Genomic DNA, 24,501 nt, shown 5'->3' on the forward strand with positions numbered 1-24,501 from the left:
GTTATAGTTGTGAAAAGAGACAATAAGACCCAAAGAGGAAAAAAGTCTTTAATATTTAACAAAATGCAAAATAAAGTACCTAAATTACAAAACATAAATTCCTTTGGTTCAGTGATCACACCACTATTTTTACCTTCCAAATGGCTATAGGCTTCATATCCTTAAACTGAACTCAGAGTGCCCTGTCACACTAGAAGAGTCATGCCAAAACCATCATGTACCCCACTGTTTGGTGAAATTGCTGGCAACTGACATGGGGTAGGCAAAAGGAGGAGTGGGTTGATTTGAAGATAAAAAGGAGACTCTACACATGCAGAACAAGTCAGTGGGCAGGAACTTTTTGCTGGGTCACTATGATATGTATGAATTACATCCCTGTACATGCTACATGAGGCTAACTCCCTTGGTACAATCACACATAAATACAATCCAGTGACCCTGAGCATTCCCAGGGAAAACAAAAGAAAAATACAGAGAAGAGGAGAGAGAAAGGATGGTAGCAAGCAGCACATTACAGAAGACCAGGGAACATCTAGTCTAAACCCTGTTTTACAGATGGGGAAAATGAGACCTAGAGAAGTACAGTGTCTTGCCAAGACACACAATTTATGGCAGTATCAGAACTCCATGCTTTCTTTTAACATGAACAAAAAGAGAACAAGATGGACAAGAAATTCATAGACCCACTAAGGCAAAGGAGAGACCCAGAGTTCTCATTCCACTTCTGCCATCTTTAGGGAAGTGCCTATGAGGTCTTAGGACCTTCCTCGGTACCTCCTGAATGCTAAAAAAAAGTAGATGTCTTCAGTGAGTTTTCAAGATTCCTGTGGCTCTAGAACAGAAGGATCTAAAGAAAAAGAGCCAGGCCACCTAATCAGGACAGATGATAATGGCCTCCAACTTGTTCCCAAATTAAGACCTAAAACAGTCACAATAAGCTCAAAATAGAAATTTAGTCATCTCTGAAACATACACCATCACCTAATGGGTGGGCAGAAAGAAGAGTCACGGAGCTGAAATCTGCTGAAGGCTAAAAACTGGAATAAATTTCCTAAGCACACTCTTTTCTATCTAGCTTAAAACAGGTCTTCAATAAACACTGAATGAATAAGTGAATTCATGCAGAGAATGAACATTTGGTTCCATGACAGATATTGGTTCTATTCAAGATCCTTACTGAGGGTCCTTTTAGGGTCTATATTCTTCTTATCCCTCTCTGCTAGGACAGTGGGTATATCACATTATGCCCTGACAAATGAAGAGGAAAGCCAGTGCAGATTTAAATAATAACATTAAATAATACAGCTTGTTGGATAGAGACTGAGGGAAAGGCAGAAAGCCATTAGTGAATCAGCTACTTTCTTTCCCTTCTTTCTCCTCCCAGTTTTATGAGAACAGTACACCAGATCCTGGAGCAATGAACACATGACTGCTGAAATCTCCAAACATCTCAAAACATGCATTTGAGGTGGGTCAAGCAACCTTTCCCACTATCTCTTCCTTTCCCAAGAGTTACTTATTCGACAGGGAGGCAGTGGTAGACTGGGACAGTGAGATCTGACTGCACTTCTCAAAGACTGCCTCAGCCGAGAGCTTAGGCAGCCCCTGATCCAGAGGGCACTCATCCACCAAGCTGTTCATGGGTGTGGGGGGTAGTGGAGGGTCCTCCTCATCTTGACTTAGTCCGGAAATCAGAGCGTGGCCTGCCCTGTCCAGATCCTTGTCCGCCTGTTCCCTGGACACACCCACTGTCTCAGGCTGCCCTGAAGGTATCTTTGTGGAGTCAAAATATGTTGACAGGGCTTCCTGGAGCAGAGGCAGAAGTTTCTTTCGAGAGACCTGGGTATTGCCTTGAAGATAGGCTTGGAGGTTAGGGTGGGTGTTTGGGACAGGGGTCAGCTTCAGAGGTGGGGAATGAGAGCGTTCCAGGACTTCACAGATCTACAGAGGAGACAAGAATGGGAAACAATATATAATGTGGTATAGCAAAGGGCTGAAGCTTCTAAGTGAGATGCTTGCAACAGAGAAAAAAATTAATTACATCATTTAGACTTCAATTTTACTGCTTGCAATAAAAAAAAAATTTCTAACATACACAGTATTTAATTTATTTCTTATTTTATTTTTAATATTTATTTTTTAGTTTTCGGTGGAAACAACATCTTTATTGTATTTTTATGTGGTGCCGAGGCTCAAACCCAGCACCCTGTGCATGCCAGGCAAGCACGCTACTGCTTGAGCCACATTCCCAGCCCTACACAGTATTTTAGAAACATAACATTTTAGAACACATATATCATTTCGCTCCTCATTAATGAGGAAACCAAAGCAAAGTCATGTGAATGCTGGTAGGTTCTGAACCAGAATCCAGAATCCCCATTTTTACTGTGTGTTGTTGCCAACACACTTGAACTCTGTCCTTAGCTAAATGGGATTAGCCCCTATTCAGAGATCTGGGGAATGACTGAGGTAAAAAGAATGAGTAGAACAAAACAAGGGTGGAAAACAGACAAAGCACAGAGTATGGCCACTTAGAATTATCTCATTTAAAACAACTACCTCATAAGATCTGTATTTCTGGGGCTGGGGATATGATTCAGTGGTACAGCACTTGCTTAGTATGTACAAGGCCCTGCAACACATACACAAAAAATAAGATTGGTATTACAATTACCCTCACTTAGGGGTAGAGAAATTGAGACTTAGGAAGATTAGGCAACCTGCCTAAGATCATGGTTTGTATGAAGCAAAAATTACAATTGAATCAGATTTATCACCAAAGCCAGTGTTCAAATCAATATACTACCCCTAACATAGGAGAAAGAAAGGCAGTTACAGGGCAGATTATAAAAAGGGGACCATTTCTCAACACAGAGGCATCCTGGGCAATGGGAGAAGTCATCAAACATCTGCATGGCTTCAAGACTGGCAGAGAGGGCTGGGGTTGTAGCTCAGTGACAGAGCATTTGTCTAGCATGTGTTAGGCAATGGGTTCGATTCTCAGCACCACACATAAATAAATAAATAAATATTAAACTCCAGCACCACAAAAAAAATAAAAAGTAAAAATAATAAAGGTCCATTGACAACTAAAAAGAACAAAGAATGGCAGAGAGGGGAATAGATTTCAGAAGGTAGTAGGGTATTTCTTATAGCCAAAGCACATTTTCCCTCATGACATCATTGGTAAAAGCCACCAAGTTGTGAGCACTTACTCCAAGCCAAGCAATGTATTTTATGTATGATATTATGTTAATGGCCATATCAAACTAACCAGTGGGTGCTGTTATGCTATTTATAGACTCAGAAGTCAATTGACTTGCCTTAACTCAAAGGGCCAATAAGTGATAAACTTTGGACAGAAAAGCACATCTACTTGATCAAAAAAAAAAAAACAAACAAACAAAAACTGTTCTTGTAGGGTGTGATGTACACACCTGTAATCCCAGCTACTTAGGAGGCTGAGGCAGGAGGATCCCAAGTTCAAAGCCAGCCTCAACAACTTAGTAAGACCCTGTCTCAAAACAAGATAAAATTAAATGCTGGGGATATAGCTCAGTGATAGAGCACTTATCTAGCATGTGTAAGTCCCAGGATGTAAGAAAGACAGAGCTGGGTATGGTGATACACGCCTGTAATCCCAGCAATCTGGGAGGCTGATGCAGGAGGATCACAAGTTTGAAGCCAGATTTAGCAACTTAGTGAGGCCCTTAAGCAACTAGTGAGACCCTGTCTCAAAATAAAAAACAAAAAGGGCTAGGGATGTGGCTCAGTTGTAAAATGCCCCTGGGTTCAATCCCTGGTATCAAAAAGGAGAGAGAGGGAAGGAGGTAGGCTGTGAGGAATGAATGAATGACTGGAGATTTAACCCAAGAGTACTTTACCACTGACAGACATATCATAGCCCTTTAATTTTTTTTTTTTTTTTAGATAGATCTCACCGAACTGATGAGGCTAGACTCAAATTCGCGATCATGGGGCTCAGGATGAGGCTCAAGTGGTCGCGTGCTCGCCTGGCATGCGTGAGGCACTGGGTTCGATCCTCAGCACCACATAAAAATAAAATAAAAAGAGGGGCTGGGGATGTGGCTCAAGCGGTAGCTCGCTCGCCTGACATGCACGGGGCACTGGGTTCGATCCTCAGCACCACATAAAAATAAAATAAAGATGTTGTGTCCACCGAAAACTAAAAAATAAATATTAAAAAAAAAAAAGATATTGAGTCCATCTAAAAACAAAAAAAAAAAAAAAAAAAAAAAAGATCCTCCTGCCTCAGCCTCCCAAATTGCTGGGATTACAGGTGTCTACCACTGTGCTCAATTCCCAGATATATCTTTTTTTTTTTTAAGTTGTACATGAACACAATACCTTTGTTTATTTATTTATTTTTATGTGGTGCTGAAGATCGAACTCAGGGCCTCGAATGTGCTAGGTGAGCGCTCTACTACTGAGCCACAACCCCAGCCCCCAGATTTACGTTTTGTAACAAAGGATTATCTAGACAGCCTTCCAGTTCAGAGCTATAGAACATAAAACATATGTATCTTTAGAGATCCTCACATAGTCCAGGTAACATGTCCCTAGACAGCCTTAAATTTACTTTAAAATTTTCCTCTAAGCTAATCAGTAACCAACAGGAATAGAAAGGGGAGGAATTGGAAAAGGTAGCCAAATGGAAGATAGGAAAGAGAACAAACCTGGTCCTTGATCACTTCTCCAGACTGCACATAACACAGATTAATCCCTGCATGGTGAGTAGTAGACAAGGTTTCTCTTTGGTGTTTCTTTCTTTTGTCCTCCTCGCCCCACCCCACCCACCACTGCTGGGGATGGAACCCAGTGCCTCACACAAGCAAGGCCAGCACTCTACCATGAGCTACATACCACCTCTCCCCACATTGTGTTTCTGTCAAAGCAACAGAGCAGAAAGAAAAGAACTGATTTTTTAGAGATGAAGAATTAATGATTAAACCAAGAATCAAGTTCTAACTCCAGATTTATAACATTTCCTTCTAATCACATTTCAAGGTCCTTCTAAACAGGAACTGTGTCTCTAATTCTCTTTGGAGCCCCCTTTCACAATAAGAATATTCACAAATATAGAGTTTAGTAAAAAGCAGAGAAGGGAAGTTCTAGAAAGAGTCAAAGAGTCACTGTGAAAAGGCAAGAACTAAGGACAGCCTTCCAGTGCAGAGCCATGGAACGTGGAGAACATATGGGCAAGTGCTGGGAGGACCTCAAGTTAGGGCAGGGACTCACCATCATTCGAAGGGCCACATGGGGGCAGAAAATAGCCAACTGTCGCACTGGCTCATTATGAGCGTTGAAAAAGATAGTCATGGCGACCAGGGCATCATAGCTGTGAGCCTGGCAGAAAGCACTGAGATCTGCAAGCAGGTTGGGCCTCTGCAGAAAGGCCTGAAAGAGAAAAAACGGAGAGGGATGAGGGCTACAGCTTGACCTTTCTTGTCACCATCAATGAAAAATCCTTATGAAGGATTTCTTTGCCTGTTAACTCATGTCTTATGCTCTATTAAAAAAGTACCTACTATTTAGTATATACACATGCTGGGAGGCAAAGAGAAAGAATGGGTAATACAGGCTTTGGGTTAAGACAGAATTAGTTTGAAAATAATCTCTATTACCTATTAGCTATATGATCAAGGAGACAACATTGCCAAACATATTTGTTTTGGGAAAATTAAAACAAGAAGCCAGGTGCAATGGCACAAGCCTGCTATCCCAGTGGCTCAAGAGGCTGAGGCAGGAGGATCTCGAGTTCAAGGCCAGCCTCAGCAACTGAGTAAGACCCTGTCTCAAAATTTTAAAATAAAACGGACTGGGGATGTAGCTCAGTGATACTGCAAGCCTTGGCTTCAAATCCCAGTACCAAATAAATAAAATAATTTTTTAAAATTTTTATATTTTTAATAAAGGTATTATGTTCATTTACAACTAAAAAAAATTTTTTAAGAATATTCACAGATATAGAGTTTAGTAAAAAGCAGAGAAGGGAAGTTCTAGAAATAGTCAAAGAGCCACTGTGTAAAGGCAAGAACTAAGGACAGCCTTCCAGTTCAGAGTCATAGAATAATGAAGGGGTCTGGGGTTGTGGCTCAGTGGTAGAGCACTCTCGCCTAGCGCGTTCAAGGCTGTGGGTTCGATCCTCAGCACCATATAAAAATAAATAAATAAAATAAAAGTTATTGTATCCAACTACAGCTAAAACAAAATATTTTAAAAAATTTTTAATATTTTTAGTTGTAAATGAACACAATACCTTTATTTTTATTTATTTATTATTATGTGGTGCTGAGGATTGAACCCAACGCCTCACACATGCCAGGCAAGTGTTCTACCACTGAGCTGCAACCCCAGCCCCCAAACAAAAATTTTTAAAAAGAGCTGGGAAGGGCTGGGGTTGTGGCTCAGTGGTAGAGTACTCACCTGGCACGTTTGAGGCACTGGGTTAGATCCTCGGCACCACATAAAAATAAATAAATACAATAAAGGTATTGTGTCTAACTACAACTAAATATATATTTAAAAAAAAAGCTGGGGATGAAGTTCCGTTGGTAGAGTGCCCCTGGGTTCCAACTGTAGTACCATAAAACAAACAAACAAAAAAATCCACCATTATTAAAGTTACTTTCTGCCACTCATTCAACAAAATTAACTGTTTGAGACCTGATCTCAAAACAAAACAAAATGAGCTAAGGACATATCTTAGTGGAGGAATGCTTGCTTAGCATAAACAAGGCTTTATATTCAATCCCAGTACCTGCCTCCACACAAATTAACTGTTACAGATTTTTTTTTATTGTTATTTTTGGGTTTTTCTTTTTTTTAACATTTTTTTTCACTTGTCAATAGACATTTATTTTATTTATTTATATGTAGTGGTGAGAATCAAACCAGTGCCTCACACATGCCAGACAAATGTGCTAATGCTGAGCTGCAACCCCAGCCCATTTTGGGGGTTTTTTGAGATAGGGTCTTACTATGTTGCCCAGGCAGGCCTTGATCTCTTAGGTCAAGTAATCCTCCCACATCAGCCTTCCAAGGGTCAGGAACTACAAGTGTGTGCCACCAATGCCCAGTTGGAGATTTTTTGAGCCTGGGGATATTATTTCAGTTTGGGTAGTCAGGGAAAACCTCTCAAAACAGGACACATGTGAGCTGAGGCATGAATGATAAGAAGCAGCAAAGAGAAAACCAAGTTCAAAGAGCCAGAGTTGAGAATAAACTTAACAGTCTGAGGAAAGAAAAGAGAAAGAAAACCAACATGGCAGACAAATAGGGCCTTGTAAGTCAAAGTAAGGCTGGCAGATTTTATTTGAAGTACAATGAAGGGGTCTGGGGTTGTGGCTCAGTGGTAGAGCACTCTCCTAGCATGTGCGAGGCTGTGGGTTGGATCCTCAGCACCATGAAACCAGGGCCTTATAGGTCCTAGGCAAGTACTACACCACTGAGCTATATCCCTAGCCCTTCTATTTATTATTTTGAGATAGGCTCTCACTGAGTTGCCCAGGTTGGCCTGGACCTTGTGATCTTCCTCATGCTTCAGTTATCTGAACAGCTGAAATTAAGGGATGTGCCACCAAGCCCAACTTAATTTAGGTATTAATAAGATCTGGGGCTGGGATTGTGGCTCAGCGGTAGAGTGCTCACCTAGCACATTCGAGGCCTTGGGTTCAATTCTCAGCACCACATAAAAAATATAAATAAATAAATAAATAAATCGCTCTCATTCTCGTTGCTGTGGGAAAAATGGTTTTTAAGGATGCAAAAGTGGAGGCAGGAAAGCTAGTATATGGGCTATAACAGAGTACAATGAGAGGTAATGAATTATGAGGGTCACAGAGAAAACAGAATTGAGAAGACGGGCACAGAGATATAGACAGTACAGAGGTGAACCAGTAATGAGGAGCAAAAGAGAAACAGGGGAAGAAGGGGAAGGAAAGGAGAGGTAATGAGGAATGAAACTGATCTAAATATGTTCTATGTGGGTATAACTGTCACATGAATCCCACTATAGTGTATAATTATAATGCACCAATTAAAAAAAGAAATGAAGGAGCAAAGTTACATATATAATCTAAAGTTTTCCCTTCCCATCAACATCTGCAACTTGGTCTTACCTCCAGATCCATGTATACTGCACTAATGGCCACTTTGGTACCTTGCCTATAGATGGTCTTCTGGTCCTTTCTCAGTATCTGTTCAGTGGTCAGCCCTAAAAAGTGGATGTAAGACTATGAGTCAAACAGGGAACCCAAGGTCCTAACACCAGGAAGATGAGGACAAAAAAAAGAAAAAAAACATAGCCTCTCTTAAGGGCAATGAACAGAGGAGATCACTGAAAATTTAGCCACCCCCACCCCCGATTTTCCCCTTATTTGTACTGTTTTAACTTTCTAAAAGTACATCTGGAGTTTGGTGTTGTGGAACATGCCTATCATCCCAGCTATTTGGAAAGTGAGGCAAAAGATTTTTGTCTGGAATACACAGACACCCTGACTCAAATAAATAAGATCACTCTAAATAAATAAACAAATGGATAAATAAAAGTATTTGTAGGGGGCTGGGGTTGTGGCTAAGTGGTAGAGTACTCGCCTAGCATGAGTGAGGCACTGGGTTTGATCCTGAGCACCACATAAAAATAAAGGAAAAAGTACAAGGCAGACAGTGTTTAAAACAAACATGTAGTACTTTTCATTCTTTCCTTACATCTTTCATTCTCCTTTTTTACATCAGGTAGTGGTTGAGTAGAAGATGATAGAGGTTTTTTTTAGTTCTCTTCCTTTGTCCTTTGTATATTCATTCTAAATGTTTCTTCTGCCTCTCTATCCAATTATATAGCTTTTGCTCTGATAATTTACTTTCCCTCAGTATACTTTATTTATATATTCTATGTTCTCTGATTAGACTGGAACCTCTAAGACTATTCCTCCTCATTCTTCCTAAGATCCAGGATAAAACATTCCAGTAAGTAATTGATCAGTTCATGATCATACTAATATGATGCCTCCTTTCTCTCTGGTATGAAGTATAAATCCTTATGCATGCTCTGGAATTGTTTTGATTGCATTCACGAATATAATGAAAAAAGCTTGCCCACTTGCTTTCTCATGTGGGAGGCAGAGAATTCAGCTTGACACTTCATACCTGACACATCAAACTTTGCTTTTTGTAGGAAATCAAAAATGTCATTTCTCTTAGGCAGATCTGGGAAGAGGGCCTCCAGTTTCTCCACGTATTCATTGTCCTTTGGGGTTGCCTTTCCAATTTTAATGTCCATGTTGACACAGTCCAAGATGATGGTTCCTATTGAGAAGGGGGATGGCAGAACTTAAATCATGTGACCTCCACTCACAACCACCAGAACACATATAACCTTCAAACCAAATGGGCACAATACAGAGGAGACTTGCAAGGCAAACTCACTGAAAATAAAACAAGAAACTGGGACTATGTCGTAAGATTTCCGGATCCTAGGCAGGGAAATAGAGAAAAAGTGGAAAGGAAGCCTAAATATCTCAATCCTTGGAGATGCTGCAACCTTGTTACAGAGAGGACATCTTTTTCTTTTTGGTTTGGGTGGTACTTGGAATTGAATCCAGGGGCACTTAACCACTGAATCACATCCCCACTCACCCACCCTTTTTTTCTATTTTTTTTAATATTTTGTTTTAGTTGTAGTTGGACACAATACCTTTATTTTATTTTTTATTTTTATTTTTTTTATTTTATTATTTTTTTTAAAGACAGAGAGAGAGAATTTTTAATATTTATTTTTTAGTTTTCGGCAGACACAACATCTTTGTTTGTATGTGGTGCGGAGGATCGAACCTGGGCCGCATGCATGCAAGGTGAGCGCATTACCGCTTGAGCCACATCCCCAGCCCTTATTTTTTTTAAATATTTTTTAGTTGAAGGACCTTTATTTTATTTATTTATATGTGGTGCTGAGAATTGAACCCAGTGCTTCACATGCACGAGGCAAGTGCTCTACCACTAAGCTACAACTCCAGCCCCCTTTATTTTTATGTGGTGCTAAGGATCAAACCCAGTACCCTACACATGCTAGACAAGCACTCTACCACTGAATCCCATCTATTTTTTATTTTGAGACAGGGTCTCACTAAGTTGCTTAGGGCCTTGCCATATTGCTGGGACTGGTTTCAAACTGTGATCTTCCTGCCTCAGCCTCCTGAGCTGCTGGGATTATAGTGTGTACCACACACACCCAGCCCTTGGACATCTCTTTGGTAGGCCAAATCTCATCAAAGAATTTAAGCTGAAATAAGAGTGTAGTCTAACTCTTTATTTTTAATTTATTTATTTTTTTTAGTTGAAGATGGACATAATACCTTTACTTTATTAATTATTTTTAATGTGGTGCTATGGATTGAACCCAATGCCTCACATGTACAAGGCAAGTGCTCCACCACTAAGCTACAACCCTAGGCCCTCTCTCTCTCTTTTTTTTTTTAATAAATAGAGAAAATGAAAATAAAAAAGGTTAAGAGATTTGCTCCAGGACACATGCCTATTTCCTAGTAGAACTGGTATAAGAATCCATTTTCTGCTTATTTGGCTAGTACTCCTTCCATTAAATACCACAAATAGGAAGCGTCAAGGTTTGCTGCCCTGTGATTCCTTTCTACTTTCTCCAACAAAATATCTCACAGGCCTTTAAATGCCTAATTGTTCCCTGAAATAATTCCATCCTCTGGTATGAACTGAATGGTTTTGAGAGCATATATGGTTAGACTGGAAGAGTCTAGATTTTCCCACTCTCCCTTCTTTGGGTTGGGTCTCAACACCAAACCACCCTTACCATGCAGAAGGGCTGCAGTTTGCCTGTCCAAGATCTCTGGTGCCCCCTGCAGGATTCTCTCAGCCACCAGGGTAGCACAGGACCCCACAAGCTCAACACAGACATGGCAAAGAGGGCAGTGTTTCTGCTCGATGGGTCGATGGTCTAGCACCTCTACTATGGCCTCTTCTAGAGCTGCATCACTTCTGTGGAGGCGGGAGGGTATGGGAAAAGAGAAAGAAAGATAGGTTATCTATCTTCAAAACCCTCACACCAAAGGAAAGTGCAGATATCTTAGGCTAACAAGTAGACCTGTAGTCATTCCTACTCTGCCTCATTTCTCTCCATTCTCTTCTTTAATGTCATATCTGAAGGGGTATTTAAATAGCATGTAAGTGAATTCTGTGAAGTATCTGCTTCAAATAGCTTGCCCACATATTTGTTGTACATTTTTTTCTTTTTTGGGGGGAGGGTATAATGGAGATTAAACCTAAGGGCTTAACCACTGAGCTGTACCCCCAGTCTTTTTTATTTTTTTATTTTGAGACAGGGTCTTGCTAAGTTGCTAGGGCCTTGCTAAGTTGCTGAGGCTGGCCTCAAACCTGCAATCCTCCTAGCTCAGGCTCCTAAATTGCTGGGATTACAGGCATGTGCCATCATGCCTGGATCCAATTGACATTTGATACTCAACATTAAAATCTTGCCTGTTTCTCAATTCCCTCAATACTCAAATTCCACATAGGTGACGAGGTCCTAGGGCTCCTCTTCATGCCTTCCTTTCCAGCCCTCAGCTATTGTCTTGTTCTAGGCCCTCCATAGCTTTCATCTGGACTACTTCAACAGTCTCTTAACCAAACACCTGCCTCCAGCTAAACGCCCTCCTAAGCTATTCTTCACAAAGCTGCCTGAATTTAAAGTAAAAAAGCAAATTTGATTGCCAGGACCTAGAATAAATATAATTCACAAGTTTCCCACTGCCTAAATCAGTCTAATTCCCCCTGCCTACCTCTTTAGTCTTATCTTTTTCTACATTCTCCTTTTCCCTCCTATTTTATGCTCTGGCTGTGCAAAACAAATTTCACTTTCCCTAACTTACCATGCTACTTCATACCTGCCTGGCTTTGCTTCTATTAATTACTTCTTCTGCCTGGAACACTTCCTAACGCCTTCCCTCCTTATTCAGGGAGCAAACACCTAAGATCAGGGGTCAATTCTGCTACAAAACCTTTCCTGATGCCCTCAATTCCCTTCTAGTATAATGAATAATTCCATCCTTCATGTACCTACTGTCCCTAGAATGAAAATCACTTGTTTCCCACCCATTACAATGATCTATTTACCCAATTTCCTCTTCCTGACTGTAAGCTTCATGAGAAGGGAACCCTGTCTTACTTTCATCCTCTAACTAAGAGTTGATTAATGCATGAATGCATAGCTCATCCATGCTATCAGGCTTTGTCATTTTCTGCTACAATTATAGGATGCTCAAGGAAAAAAATCATACATTTTAAAGGCCAGAGAGCGTGATTCAGTGGTAGAGCACTTGCCTAGTACATGTGAGACCCTGGGTTCCTTCCCCAGCACCACAAAAAACCCAAAATACATTTTTCCCCCCAGGTACCAGGGATTGAACTCAGGGGCACTCAACCACTGAACCACATCCCCAGCCCCATTTTTGTATTTAGAGACAGAGTCTCACTGAGTTGCTTAGCGCCTCACCATTGCTGAGGATGGCTTTGAACTCGTGAGCCTTCTGCCTCAGGTTCCCGAGCTGCTGGAATTACAAGAGTGTGCCACTGTGCCCAGCCCAAAATACATTTTAAGATTAGCAGGAATCAGACAGACTTAGGCAAATCTCATACCCATGTTATGTTTTTGAAAATTTTTTTCCAATCATAAATTAGGGGTTGGAATTATTATAGAAGTACACATTTTTCAAATACACTAAAATGAGACATTTATAGACTTTACCATGTTATTCTGAAGTTACCATGAATTTATGTAGGAAATATGGTCACTTACTAACCTTTTAAAAATTAAAAACATAATTCCAACAAATTTTTAAAGGCCTATATTATAATAAATCTGCCACAAAATCTTGCAATGATGATACCAAAGGCAGATTTAAATGATCTTTGAGTTATTCTTTAGTTTGAGCTCAAAATGTTCCTATTTCTCTGCTTTGTTTCTTTTTTGTTAATTTTTTTTTTCTGGTAGTTGTAGATGAATAGCATAGCCTGCCTTTATTTTATTTATTTATTTATTTATTTATTTAAGAGAGAGAGAATTTTTTAATATTTATTTTTTAGTTTTCGGTGGACACAACATCTTTATTTTATTTTTATGTGGTGCTGAGGATCGAACCCAGCGCCCCGCGCATGCCAGGCGAGCATGGTACCACTTGAACCACATCCCCAGCCCCATATTTTATTTGTTTATTTCTATGCAGTGCTAAGGATCCAACTCACTGCCTTACCTGTGCCAGGCAAATACTCTGCCACTGAGTTATAGCCCCAGCTCTGTTATATGTCTTTATGCTATAAACAAACATATAACTGGAGAACTGACATTATTTCCTGTTGAATTTCTGTATCAAATATGACCAATCAGTTATAATTAATCTTTAAGATCGCTAAAAGCAAAGACTCTTCCTTTATTTATATCTCATTCATCAGAGTCCAATGTGGTACATAAGTATGAATTTAATTTCCACCTACTTACTTGGGTAAGACATGATGGTCAACAAGGATGAGGGTAAGTTGGCCAGCCTGGTGCAATGCATGGAGATCAATCTCATCCCGAAAAATCAAGATAGTTTCGGGAATTTGAATCTTCTGAAGGAAGAAGACATTGTCACCTCGTAGAGGTAGCTCAGAACGTTTTATATTTAAAACTGGTATAAAGACTTCCTCAGCTTCATTCGTCTGAATAGAAAAGTGAAAAAAAGGTATCACAAGTTTTGGGATAGGAAAAAGTACCAAGATTGGGCTGAGGTTGTAGTGCAGTAGTACAGCATGTACTTAGCATGCACGAGGCCCTGGGTTCAATCCCCAACACCAAAGGGAACAAAAGTAACAAGACAATTGGAACCAAAGGAGACATGATCTTGAATAAGCTACTACCTTTCTCAAAGTCACAATTACCTACTCCATAAAAATAAAAGGATGCTTTTTTAGTTTTTAGGTGGTAAGGATTGAATTAAGGCCCTGCACATGTTAGCATGTGCTCTATCACTAGTTTGTACCCCCATCCCCAAAAGGATGGCTCTTGCCCTCCCTCCTTCTTGGTTATAACATGAAAGCCAATAAGGCAACTCATAATAAAGACCTAGTTCTAGATGCAATGCCACAGAGAAAAAAAAAATTTTTTTTTTCAGTCCTTAAGAGTTATCCTGGGCTGGGTGTGGTGGCGCACACCTGTAATCCCAGTGGTTCGGGAGGCTGAGACAAGAGAACTGCGAGTTCAAAGCCAACCTCAGCTAAAGCAAGGAGCTAAGCAATTCGGTGAGACCCTGTCTCTAAATAAAATACAAAACAGGGCTGGGGGGCTGGGGATGTGGCTCAAGCGGTAGCGCGCTCGCCTCGCATGCGTGTGGCCCGGGTTCGATCCTCAGCACCACATACAAACAAAGATGTTGTGTCCGCTGAAAGCTTAAAAAAATAAATAAAAATTCTCTCTCTCTTTCTCTCTCTCTCTCTTTAAAAAAAAAAAAAAAAAAAAACAGGGCTGGGGGTGTGACTCAGTGGTTGAATGCTCCTGAGTTCAATTCCCAGTACCCACCCCGGAAAAAAAAAAAAAAGGTTAGCTGGGCAAGAAGAATACCCACTAGATGACTGACACCCTAAGGAACTCACAATAATTTGAATATTGATTTATGGTTTTACATATCCCTCAAAACTTATTTACCAGCCAGGCACACTGGCAAATGCCTGTAATCAGGAAGCTGACAGGAGGATCACGAGTTCAAAGCCAACCTCAGCAACTTAGCGAGGCCCTAAGCAACTTAGCAAGACCCTATCTCTAAATAAAATATGAAAAGGACTGGGGTTGCTCAGTGGTTAAAAAGTGTCCCTGGGTTCAATCCCCAGTTAAAAAAAAACAAACAAAAAAAAACTTATTTACCCATTTTCTTCCCCTCACAGTAACACTGAAAAGTATGATGACATGAGAATCAGCAAAGTTAAGGGATTTAACTTACCCAAGACTAAATGCTGGTAAATAGCGGAGCTGGTCTTGAACTTAAATTTTTTCATTCTAAGGGGCTCTGTTCCTAGGTACTTACCTTTGTCAGATAAAAAGCCAGAGCAAGAGCAGACACCATGGAGTCCAAGTCACAGGCTTCATTTCCCAGTACAACATGTAGATGTCTGGACTCCTGGAGAGGAAAGAGAGGTGGAAACTGACAAAAGCATCTCCATCTTTCTCCGTTTACCTATACACGTCCATTTACTGATCTTCACAGAGGAGGGTGAGACACAAAATCTCCTGGGTCCTCACTTTATGGATGAAGAGATGAGCAGAGGGTCTGTTTACCTAAGCTTTAAGCATTCCACACACATCCAGTGGGGCAAAAGTGCTCCTTCCTCACTAGTAAACTGTTTTCTTGAATGTTGTTAACTTACAGAAGAACAGTGAATAATTCTGATTTCTTATGCTTCAAAAGTATAACATTAGGGTAGATAATATAGAGAGAGTTTGCCACTCTCTGCCTCCATTTTTAAAATAGATAAAATGACCCTTATACTTCTAAATCAAGAGAACAGGTGAAGAGGCTTTGAAAATAAAGGTAAAAATAAGATCAAGTCCATTATCCAGTTGTCCAGATAAACTATGCCTGCCCTGAGAAGCCCCAATGATAACTATATATAACTGACATCTCTCACAACCCAAAAAGCAGATTCAGATTAAAGCAAGAACAGCTGCTGCTGCTGGAACCTTTATTTTTAAAGCATTGAAAAGTCCAGCTGCTGATAAGAACTCCTAGGAGCAAAGGATAGCTACTATTATTAAACTTGTTCTTCTCCATCTGTTTAGTAATCAGTTTTAAATACAACACACTTAGACTACAGTGCCTACAATAGCAAAGACAGGGTTCTTTTTTTGGCTTTGCTTTTACTAAATGTTTATTGAGTGTGTCAAGCATTATTCTAACATTTTTACATGCATTAAATAACCATTTAGTTCTCAAAACAACCCAATGAGGCACATACTTAAAGAGTTATTATTTTAGCCAGGCATGATGGTATAAGCCTGTAATGTGTTATTTGGAAGGCTCAGGCAGGAGGATTACAAGTTTGAGGCCAGAATGAGCAACTTAGAGAGATGCTTTCTAAAAATAAAAAATAAAAATAAATGAAAAGAGATGGAAATGTAGCTCAGCAGTACAGTTCTTGCCTAGTATACACCAGTCCCTGGTTCAATCTCAGTACCACAAACACAAAAAATATTACTGTTTTATTCTAAGAATGACCATTATGTTGGGTGAAATAAAAACATAAAGCTTATGACTTAGTTTAGGGCACAATAATTCTCTTACCAGTTTTTATTTTTGAACTTCTATCTCACTCTGCTTCTGAGAGGATGAGATGAGAGAGACAAAATAAGACATACTAGTTATAGCAGGATTTCTTAATTTTGGTATTACTGTTATTTCGGACTGGCCTACTTCAAGATTATGGAAGCCTCATCACTAATCATTATTTTGATTTGATATAAATCAAAACCAGTAAGATTTACCTCTTCCCAGATAGAAGGGATATTATCAAAAAGGCAAATAATTAACATGCTGGTCAGGATGCTGGTGGGGAATGTAAATCAATACAGTCATCATGGAAAACCATATGGAAGTTCCTCAAAAAATCAGAGATTGAACTACCAATGATCCAGTAATCCCACAACTCAAATCAGTATGTCAGAGACATCTGTTAATTGCATGTTTATTGCAACACTATTCACAACAGTAGTCGAGATATGGAATCGACCTAAGTATACATTCACAGATGAATGGATAAAAAAGTACTGTGAAAAAAAATAAAGAAGAAAGGAGAGAGGGAATGAAATGTGGGGCTAGGAATGTAGCTAAGTAGTAGGAAGGAAGGAAAAGAGGGAGCAAAAAAAGGAAGAGGAAGGAAGGTTGGGTAAGTGGGGCTGGGGATGTGGCTCCCCAATACAATGCTTGCCTAGTATGCATGAGGCCCTGGGTTTGGTCCCCAGCACCACAAAAAAAAAAAAAAAAAAAGTGGTAAAAAAGAATGAAATTGCCCATTTGCAGCAACATGAATGGAACTGGAAGACATTATATTACATGAACTATGTCAAGCACATCAAGACAAATACCACATATTCTCACCTATATATGGAAGCAAAAAAGTTGACCTCAAAGAAAGAGAGTAGATCTCAGATCCTGAGATGGGGAGAGAGGATGGTGAAAGGATGGTTAACAGGTAAAGGGACGCAGTCAGATACACAGGAGGAGTAACCTCTAAAGTTCTGTAGCACAGTAGGATAACTATTTTGATAAAAATTATTTGAATATTTCAAAATAGCTAGTAGTGAGCATTTTTAATACTTCCAACATAAAGAAATGACGGCATATACAAGGACCTAGGTTTGATCCCCAGCACCACAAAAAAAAAAAAGATGGAGGGTAGCACGTAGCACAGTTGTAGAGTGCTCGCACAGTTATGTGCAAGACTATAGGTTCAGGGCTGGGGATGTGGCTCAAGCGGTAGCACGCTCGCCTGGCATGCGTGCGGCCCGGGTTCGATCCTCAGCACCACATACAAACAAAGATGTTGTGTCCACTGAAAACTAAAAAAAAAATAAATAAATAAATATTTAAAAAAAAAAGACTATAGGTTCAATCCCTGGCAGCAAAAAAAGAGAGAGATGATAAATATCTGAGAGAGAAATAATGGATTATATACATGTATTAGAATATCATACTCTACCCCCAAAATATGTACAATTATTTTGTCTCCAAAAAAAAAAAAAAAAAAGCATGGTGGTGCATGCCTGTAAACCCAGCAACTTGGGAGGCTGAAGTGGTTGGATTGTGAGTCCAAAGCTAGCCTCAGTAACTTAGTGAAGTCCTAAGAAACTCAAAGACCCTGTCTCTAAATAAAATATTTAAAAAGGGCTGGGGATGGGATGTGGCTCAATGGTTAAGTATCCCTGGGTTCAATTCCCAGTACAAAAACAAAACAAAACTGTGGCATGATAGTGCATGTTGGTAATCCCCAGCAGCAACTTAGGAGGCTTAGGTATGAGGATCACTAGTTCAGCCAGCCTCAGCAACTCAGGAGACCCTGTCTCAAAAAAAGGGTGGAGGGCTGGGGATGTGGCTCAAGTGGTAGCATGCTTGCCTAGCATGCGTGAAGCAAGGGGTTCGATTCTCAGCACCACATAAAAATAAAATAAAGATATTGTGTCCACCTAAAACTAAAAAATAAATATAAAAAAAGGGTGGAGATAAATCCCCAGTACCAAAATACACACACACACACACGTGTGTGTGTGTGTATTGCCAAGGCCCATTCATATTGATAATACTATGAAGGAGTGAGTCTTTTAACATTAAATCCTTCGCCAAAGCAATAAGAGAATTCTGTACCCAAGACCCCAGTTCTATGACTCCTTTGACTTACAATTCCTACTCCTTATACTAGAGTAGGTTCCTTTGTTTCCTGCAAACCATGAACTTCCCAGATGACTCTGGAACAAAGTGACAGCAAAATACTTGAGATAAGTGACTGCAGAGATAACTTGCTCACTGAAGCAGTAAAAGGGCTCCTATGTTTTCTAGAAAGGGAACTACATAAACTACATAAAACATTGCTGGGTACAAGGTGGTCCTTGGAGAACCTTTCCAAAACTCTTTTACAATAGTGCAGCTTCACTGTAAGTGGCAACTGAATCAGGATCAGTCAGATCCCTGGCATGAAATCAAAACAAAGAAAAGCAGAAAGCAGGAACCAAATACAACTTCACAGTTCTGAAGTGGAGATATGATCTCCAGAGCAAGGTGAACAAGCAACCCTTTGAGCTCAGTCCAGCCCAGACAGCAACCAAAAGAAATGATTATAAATGGATATTCAGGAACTTGTGGCACATCTTGGAACTCGGATAACCAAGGGAGGTGGTAGAATTCTTTTCTCCATCATCACCCACCATTACCCAAGTCCAGCTGGACTATTCACCACCCCCAAACCATGATGTGCACATTCCCCACTCTGCCCTTTCTTTGCACTATTTGTTCTCTACAAGCAGAACTGCCACTTGAAAAGATCACAAACTCTGGTTGAATCCCAGCTGTTTCTACTGTTTCTAGTGGGACTCTGGCTTCTTTAAGCCTCATTTTCCTATGTAAAAGTGAGGATAATGTGGTAACCAAGTTCATGAAGTGCCTACTCTGTAAATACTAAAGACATACTCGGTTCCATTTCTTCTTTCTCTACTCCTCCCTGTCCATGCCAGTTCTACTTACATGCCCCCTTTCTCTGGGAAGCCTTCCTTACCATTCAGACCAAAGCAATCCTCTCTCAAACACTCCAGTTTCCAGCACTGTGGTTCTTAGATGGAACATAACTTCTATGGTAAAGGGCTTACTGTCCAGTTCTCCCGTCCCCGTACTGAGGCTTAACACAACAGGGCTCAACCACAGAACCACATCCCAGCTCTTTTTATTTCTTGAGACTGGGTCTCTATAAATTGACCAGGTTGACTTTGAACTTGTAATTCTCCAGCCTCAGCCACCAGAGTTGCTGGGATAACAGATGTCCAACATCCTATCTGGTTCACTTTTGGGTGGCTGTGTATCCCCCCTAATCCTTAACATAGTTTAAGAGCTAGCTGACTATATACTTTGTTATTCACATGAGGGACAATTTTAAGAACAAAAAGGAGTGCCAGGAACAGTGGTGCATGCCTATAATCCTGACTTGGAAGGCTGAGGCAGGAGTATTGCAAGTTCCAGGCCAGCCTCAGCAATTTAGAAAGACCCTCAGCAATTCTGACTCTGCCTCAAAATAAAAAATTAAAAGGGGAGCTGGGATTGTGGCTCAGTGGTAGAACACTCACCTAGCACATGCGAGGACCTGGGTTCAATCCTCAGCACCACATAAAGATAAATAAAATAAAGTTACTGTGTTCAACTACAACTAAGAAATAAATATTTAAAAATTAAAAGGACTGGGATTACATAGCTCAATAGTAAACTGCCCTGGGTTCAATCCCTAGTATCTTAAAAAAAAAAAAAAAAGAAAAAAGAAAAAAAAGAAAGCAGGTACTCTCAATGAGTTTTCTCTTAGCTTGAAAAAACTGACTATCTGGCCAAAATAGGTAGATGGCAGTCCAACTTATAGTGATCCATTCTATTCTTCTTTTTTTGTGTATCAGGGATTAAACTCAGGGGCACTCAACCACTGAGCCACACCTCCAGCCCTTTTTTCTATTTTATTTAGAGACAGGTGTGGTAGGCTGCCACCTCATGTGACCAGCAGACAGGGTCTTGCTGAGTTACTTAGGACCTCACTAAATTGCTGAAGGCTGGCTTTGAACTCTCAATCCTCCTGCCTCAGCCTCCGGAGACACAGGGATTATAGGCATGCACCACCACACCCGGCTCTCCTCTTCATTTAGGAAAAATCTATGAAACTTCAGGCCAATCCTCCATCAGCTCAAAGCACAGGCCAAACAGCCTTAGTTTTCTGACAATCACATGGAGAATTCAAGAAAACTATAGTAACATTTAACAGTATGAAAAAAACTCGAGCTACAAATGGAAGAAATACAATCTGAGAACACAATATAAACTTTTTTTCCCTTAAAAATAAAAAAGACTCATTAAGTTTAAATGACTCATCCTGATTTTTTTGGGTGTGTGTGTGTGTGTGTGTGTGTGTGTATGTGGTGTCAAAGGGAGTAGAAAGGGGATTTAGGACTGGCAAAGTAAACCACTTCCCTTCTGAAGCTGAATATGATCTGATAAGTACTCTAAAAAAGTTAATGAGGGATGAGGGAGGAAAACACACAAAAAAACAAGACAGAGCCAGAGACAAACCCTCCCAGCAGAGCAAAATGGGACTGATACTAATATCAGGATTACAAATTTCTTTCTTTTTTTTTTTTCTGGTGCTGGAAATTGAACCCAGGGCCTTGTGCATGCGAGGCAAGCTCTCTACCAACTGAGCTATATCCCTAGCCCCAGGACTACAAATTTATTTTCTTCTTTTGTTTAAGAAAGAGCTTTTTAAAAAAATATTTTGTTGTAGTTGGACACCATACCTTTACTTCATTTATTCATTTTTATGTGATGCTGAGTATGGAACCCAGCGCCCCACACCTGCTAGGTGAGCACTCTACCATTGAGCCACAACCTCAGCCCCAGAAAGAGCTTTTTTTTTTCTTTTTTCTATAACTTTATTTTTTTTTAATATTTATTTTTTAGTTGTAGTTGGATACAATATTTTTATTTTATTTATTGTGTGTGGTGCTGAGGATCGAACCCAGGGCCTCGCATGTGCTAGGCGAGCACTCTACCACTGAGCCACAACCCCAGCCCTATAACTTTATTTTCTTAACTTATTTTATGTGTCGAGTACCCCCGAGTTCAGTCCCTGGTTACCCCTCAACCAAAAAAAAAAAAAAGATATCTTCAAGGGAGACGTGCTCAGCCAGTGCCTCACACGTGCTAGGCAAGCACTCTACCACTGAGCCACAACCACAGCCAGGACTACAAATTTCTAAGGACAGCCAGCCAGCCACTCCTGATTCCTGCCTCATACCTGAGAAGTATACACAATTATCTAAAACTTCTGGAGCTTTTGTTCCTAGATTAATCACCTGAATTTGACTGCAGTCCCACCCTGAAGAAAGATTTCTCTCTCCTAGAAGTGAAAGATGTCACCTGAATAGGACATTTAGTTAAACAGGATTTCTCGGTACATCCTATTGTCACTGTGGTAGAACCTATAGAAAATTTTTGTTATCAAGCTAAAAATATGCTATCAGTTGGGTGCAGTGGTGCATACATGTAATCCCAGTAGCTCTGGAGACCGAGGCAAGAGGACCACAAGTTTGAGACCAGCCTCAGCAACTTAGGGAGGCTCTACACAAACTTAGCGAGATCCTGTCTCAAAAATTAAAAGGGCTGGGGATGTAGTTCAGTGGTAAAGCACTCTTGGATTCAATCCCCAGTACCAAAAATAATTAGATAAGTAAAATTTAAAAATGGATCAACAGGAGACTTGGCTGGATTATCAACTATCCCTATCCTGTGCAAAAGCCAAGCATTCACAATTTCCTGAGAAGTGATATTTAAACTATCACTTAACAGAAACATTCAAACTTAACGGTGTGCCTGTCTAAATATGCCTTTCTTTATATAAGAAATGTATATTCCTGGGTGGCCCCAGGAAATAGATGGGAAGAAAAGGGATCTTCATCTTCTTCATTTCGTATTCTTTTTGTACTTAGTACAGTATAATCAAAAGCAATGTAAACCTCGGGCATCTGCCAGTACGTCGAATAAGCAGTTTACTCTCCGTTGTTCTTATTTTCTCCTTTCTCTAAGACCTGTCCAAGCTTGGCTCCGCTGACAGTTCTAAGATACAATCTCACCTTTAACAGCTCACAAGTTTGGAAAGAAAGCTCTAGATCTTGCTCTTTGGGAGATGAATGCAGAGAAAGAAAAGCCAGGATACCAGGAATATTGGGGAGGGACAAGTTTTTTCCCAGCTTTATTATGCTGTAGAGATACACGGCTGCGGGGAGGGGCCTGTGGAAGGGAGATGCGGGAAAGCAGATGCCTGCAAAAAATTGTTTTTAGGTTCAAAGGCTCTTCGTCAAACAGTGGCAGAGAGCAGTCATTTGAGTTACTGGAGGAAAAAAACCATCCACTTACAATGGTGGCACAAAAACTCTGCATCAGTCTTCCAGTAATAATTGGTTCTAAATTGCCTTATGCATTTAAACACTTTTTCCCAAATATGTTTTTCACAAGGAAAAATTCAGGATAAGAGAACATTCATTTAAACCACATGAGGAATTGGGTGACTTTTAGGTATGTTAAAGATCAGAATGTACTTCCCACGGGAATTTGTAGAGTTAAAGATACCTTGGCCAGGCGCGGTGGCACATGCCTGTAATCCCAACGGCTCGGAGGCTGAGGCAGGAGGATCGAAGTTCAGAGCCAGCCTCAGCAATGGCGAGGCGCTAAGCAACTCAGTGAGACCCTGTCTCTAAATAAAATACAAAATAGGGCTGGGATGTGGCTCAGTGGTCGAGTGCCCCCGAGTTCAGTCCCTGGTTACCCCTCAACCAAAAAAAAAAAAAAGATATCCTCCAGGGAGACGTGCTCAGCCTCGTGTGTGTGTGTGTTTCTCCAGGGGCAGTATGACTCAAAAGCGGCCCCGGTGACTGACCGCCGGTCGTTTCTGTCTGGCTAGCTTTTTGCTGCTGCTGGGGCAGTCAACAGGGCTGGGAGGGCCCACCGGCCGGAGGCACCCACCGGGAGTCCCACAGTCGTGCTGGGGCCCCCGCCTTCAAGCTTCCCGAGACTCGCGCACGTTAAGCCAGACGCCGCGGCAGAGGGCGGCCGAGCCGACGCGCCGGGTCCCACGTCGGGCTTACACAGGGGGAAGCCAACACCCGACGCCGCCGGCACGGGCGTCCGCAGCCCGCGAGGCGGAGCGGCGGGAGGCCCTGGCACTCGTCTCGGGCGGGCGGGCGGACGGCGCACGGCCCGGCGGCAGCAGGCCGGGGAGTCCGACCAGAGCCGGACCAGGACTCGGCTCCGCGCTCCCGGCGGGCCGCGAAGGACAGGGACCCCGAATCGGGGCCCGGGAGCGGCCTCCTGCATGAGCTGGTGTTTGCTCCCCACGCTCCAAGCCCAGCCAGACCCCGGTGTCTCTCGCCACTCGGAGACCCCCGCACACGGCCCGTCTGCGCTCTCCACACCCTACACGTCCACGCTTCCCGGACCCCATCCTCGTTCCTCAGCCAGACAGGGATCCGTTACCTGCAGAGCAGCTCGACAACCCTGCAGGTAGTCCTCCATGGTGAAGTCCAAGGTGCGCCACCGCCCCTCGCGGAGGAGCGGTTACCCAGCGTGTGTACCCCACCCAGGACTCAAAGGCCAGAGGCCAGAGTCAGTAGGCGGGACTCGAACCCGCCAAACAGAGACTGGGCCTCCGACCCCGAGAGGAAGTGCGTAACCCGGCGATCCCGGAGGCCGACACCGCCCCGCCTCCCTCCCCCCCCACACCAGCGCCCAGAGACTCAAGGGACGTCCCTCCGGAAGGGGAGGGGCGTGGCGCAAGGCGTCCTGGGAAACGTAGTCCAGAAACTCCGAGATGACCCCCAACCATTGAGGGAAGGAGAATTTTCTCAAGTGATTTGATACACAAATGTGTATGCGTCATAGTCACTCATCTTTTGGCATCTGAACTCACTCTTCCAGAGATGGCTAAGTATAGCATCTTTCCATATATCGCACCAAGCATCTGGCTGACGTTTTAAATTATAACATGGCGAACGGCTCTCCATCTTCCTTTCTCAAATTTTCCCTTTCACCAAATTGACCCGTTGCCGCCGATTTTGTGGTTGTCCATGCTAGAAAAGTACTAGGATAATCTTTGACACCTCTTCTTTACTTAATACCTACAGTCTTGCCAACTCCT

The 24,501-nt window shown here is 41.5% G+C and overlaps 1 protein-coding gene across 5 annotated transcripts; it reads right to left on the minus strand.

Moving 5' to 3' along the window:
* Positions 1–30: 30 nt before the first annotated feature.
* Prune1 (prune exopolyphosphatase 1) lies at positions 31–24,041 on the minus strand. Of its 5 annotated transcripts, none has more exons than XM_046421583.2 (8): positions 23,841–24,038; positions 15,105–15,197; positions 13,544–13,746; positions 10,844–11,028; positions 9,169–9,327; positions 8,142–8,236; positions 5,260–5,418; positions 31–1,941 (listed from the first exon to the last, which is right to left on the minus strand). In XM_046421583.2, the coding sequence occupies exons 1-8, from the start codon at positions 23,877–23,879 to the stop codon at positions 1,513–1,515; spliced, it is 1,362 nt and encodes a 453-aa protein (XP_046277539.1). In that variant the 5' UTR covers positions 23,880–24,038; the 3' UTR covers positions 31–1,512. The 5 variants fall into 5 exon arrangements, with proteins under 5 accessions (XP_046277539.1, XP_058427968.1, XP_046277540.1 ...); XM_058571985.1 differs by lacking the exon at positions 23,841–24,038 and adding an exon at positions 22,938–23,090; XM_046421584.2 differs by lacking the exon at positions 5,260–5,418 and having other exon boundaries at positions 23,841–24,041.
* Between the last annotated feature and the right edge of the window lie 460 nt (positions 24,042–24,501).

Source organism: Marmota monax, unplaced genomic scaffold (assembly GCF_021218885.2).
Source record: "Marmota monax isolate L192 unplaced genomic scaffold, Marmota_monax_Labrador192_F-V1.1 WCK01_AAM20220418_F8-fsc00108, whole genome shotgun sequence".
Taxonomy (NCBI): Eukaryota; Metazoa; Chordata; class Mammalia; order Rodentia; family Sciuridae; genus Marmota; species Marmota monax.

Excerpts from the sequence above, each read along its gene's own strand:
- Prune1 (XM_046421583.2), bottom strand. The coding sequence starts at position 23,879 with ATGGAGGACTACCTGCAGGGTTGTCGAGCTGCTCTGCAG. Across the intron at positions 13,747-15,104 it reads TGGCTTTTTATCTGACAAAG|ACGAATGAAGCTGAGGAAGT; the intron begins GTAAGTACCTAG and ends TTTTCTATTCAG. Across the intron at positions 5,419-8,141 it reads CAGTATACATGGATCTGGAG|GCCTTTCTGCAGAGGCCCAA; the intron begins GTAAGACCAAGT and ends TTTCTCTTTCAG.